The following is a 2,995-nucleotide window of genomic DNA, read 5'->3' on the forward strand; positions in this document are numbered from 1 at the left end:
TATTTTTTTTCTGATATATTAAATACCCACATAATTTTCTTAATTTTTTTTCTTATTTTTTTATATTCAATTTATATATAGTTATACAATAATCAAACATGTTAAATAATTTTTATTTATATATTATTACACATATATATAATAATATATATTACATAATTATTTATGTTTATAAAAATATATGTTGAATATATAAACTTAAGAAATACAATTCTTTTTGCATTATATATATTATATATATAGAGAAAAGTTCTTTATTATTATTATTATATATATATAATATATATTTATATATTTGTATATAATAATTTAATATTAAAAACTGAACCCTCAAATCACATACATATATATACACGTGTGTGTTATATATATATATATATTATATATTATATATGCTTGCATTTATTTATTTATATTTATTAATTTTTTATGTATTAAAATATATCAGAAAAAAAATAAATTAAAATAAAATAACAAAATAAATGATACAAAGTAATAAATGTTTTGTTTTATAGATGAAGTATTTCATCCTTATTTAAAATATATATATATTTATATATTTTTTATTTTGTTATATTTCTCTTTTTTTTTTTTTGATAACACATTTTTACATTTAAAGGGGAAACCATAAAACAATTTATTATTAACTGTAATAACAAGTAATTTAGGAATTTATAATATTGTTTCTTTTTTTCTTTTTTTTAGAAGATAAAAAAAAATAGAAGAATAATATTTAAACACAAAAGGAAATTATCACGTCAAAAAAAAAAAAAAAAAAAGAAATAAGAAATAAAAAAAATTAATAATTTTTGTGTAATACACATTATTGTAAACCTGTATACGCACAAATATATATACAGAAATAAATATATATATATATATATATATATACATACACATGATATGTATGTATTTATGTATCACTTAAATTTTGAGTTTATTATCATAGAAATTTATATGAATAAATTATTATATAATTTTTTTCATTCATACATATATATTTATATATATATATAATTATTATTTTTTTTTTTTTAATTTTTTGGAATTTAATATTTGTATTTATATTATCATTATATTTTTTATTTTAACAACTAATATTTTTTTCGCATTATATAAAATAAGAAATATATATATTTATGTATATAATATAGTATGGATATTAGTGGATACTAAATCCTATAAATTTTCCATATGATCAATATATTGTTACATAAATAAATAAATATATATATATATATTTATATTTATTTGTTTTACTTATTTATTCATTTATTTATTCATTTAATTGTTTATTATTATTTTTTTTTTTATGTTAATAATATAACTCCTTTTGTTTAATACAACAAAACACATAGAAAACATAACGACACATATATATGTATATATATATATATTTATAATTTTATATATGTATATGTAAAATTAGTATATAGCCCTTAACAGAACAGTAAAAATAAAATATATATATATATAAATATATATATATATTTTCATATTTTCATATTTTAACATTTAACATTTCACATTTTTAACAAAATGGAAAGCAAAATTTGTGACCCCATTGGGCTCGATAAAAATAAGTTTCGAAAAGTAGAAGAGGAAAATGAGGAAAGTAACAAAAATATAGAAAATGGACAAATGACATATAATGACGATTTAGAAATGTTTACAACTATACAACTAAATCAAGAAATAGATATACGTAAGAACCCGTTTCCATTACATATGATAAATCAAAAGAATGATATACCTTTATGTGCTCAAGAGTTTTCTAAATTAACAGATCCTTTATATATAAAAAAAATATGTCTTGAAAAAGTTCATGACTGGTCTAGGTGTAATGAAGATGATGTATGTGTAAATCAAATATTAAGTGGATTAACAAATCAACTTTTTGAAGTTAGTATTAAAGAAGACACAGCTCTTGAATATAGAATAACAAGAAGACATGTTTTATTTAGAATATATGGAAAAGATGTAGATGAATTATATAATCCTTTAAGTGAATTTGAAGTCTATAAAACTATGAGTAAATATAAAATAGCACCTTTATTATTAAATACATTTGATGGAGGACGTATAGAAGAATGGCTATATGGAGATCCTCTAAGTATAGATGATCTAAAAAATAAATCTATATTAGTTGGTATAGCAAATGTTTTAGGCAAATTTCATACACTTAGCCGTAAAAGACATCTACCAGAAAACTGGGATAAAACTCCATGCGTATTCAAAATGATGGAAAGATGGAGATTAGCTGTATCAAATTATAAAAATATTAATACACTTACCATAGATATTAATAAATATATACAAGAATCACATAAATTCTTAAAATTTATTAAAATATATACACAAATAGAAAATATAGCAAATGATATCGTTTTCTGTCATAATGATTTACAAGAAAATAATATAATGAATACAAATAAATGTTTAAGATTAATCGATTTTGAATATTCAGGATATAATTTCTTATCAGCAGATATAGCAAATTTCTTCATAGAAACAACTATCGATTATTCATATAATACATATCCATTTTTTATTATCAATAAAAAAAATTATATCTCATATGAATCAAGAATACTATTTGTAACTACATATCTATCCAAATATTTAGATAATCCAACAGCACCTTCAGATCAAGACATCATAGATCAATTCCTAGAAGCTATAGAAGTTCAAGCTTTAGGTCTACATCTTATATGGGCATTCTGGTCTATCATAAGAGGATATCAAACAAAGAGTTATAATGAATTTGATTTCTTCTTATATGCAAAGGAAAGACTTAAAATGTATGATGAACAAAAGGAATATTTAAAATCAAAAAATATTATCAAGGATTATGACGATTAAACAAAATGTATAAAAGGAAATATATATATATATTAATACATGAACAAATATTTTAATAATTTATCAAATCAATCATTTACGTCCTTTGGAGTCAGCACAAAGGAGGTAAATATAAAAAAACAAATAAATAAAT

At 18.9% G+C, this 2,995-nt stretch overlaps 1 protein-coding gene across 1 annotated transcript; it reads left to right on the forward strand.

The window, feature by feature from the left end:
- Positions 1-1,539: 1,539 nt before the first annotated feature.
- PGSY75_1401800 (choline kinase) lies at positions 1,540-2,862 on the forward strand (the record flags this gene model as incomplete). The annotated part of the gene is made up of 1 exon (XM_018787725.1): positions 1,540-2,862. The coding sequence occupies one exon, from the start codon at positions 1,540-1,542 to the stop codon at positions 2,860-2,862; it is 1,323 nt and encodes a 440-aa protein (XP_018639097.1).
- Between the last annotated feature and the right edge of the window lie 133 nt (positions 2,863-2,995).

Source organism: Plasmodium gaboni, chromosome 14 (assembly GCF_001602025.1).
Source record: "Plasmodium gaboni strain SY75 chromosome 14, whole genome shotgun sequence".
In the NCBI taxonomy this organism is placed as follows: Eukaryota; Apicomplexa; class Aconoidasida; order Haemosporida; family Plasmodiidae; genus Plasmodium; species Plasmodium gaboni.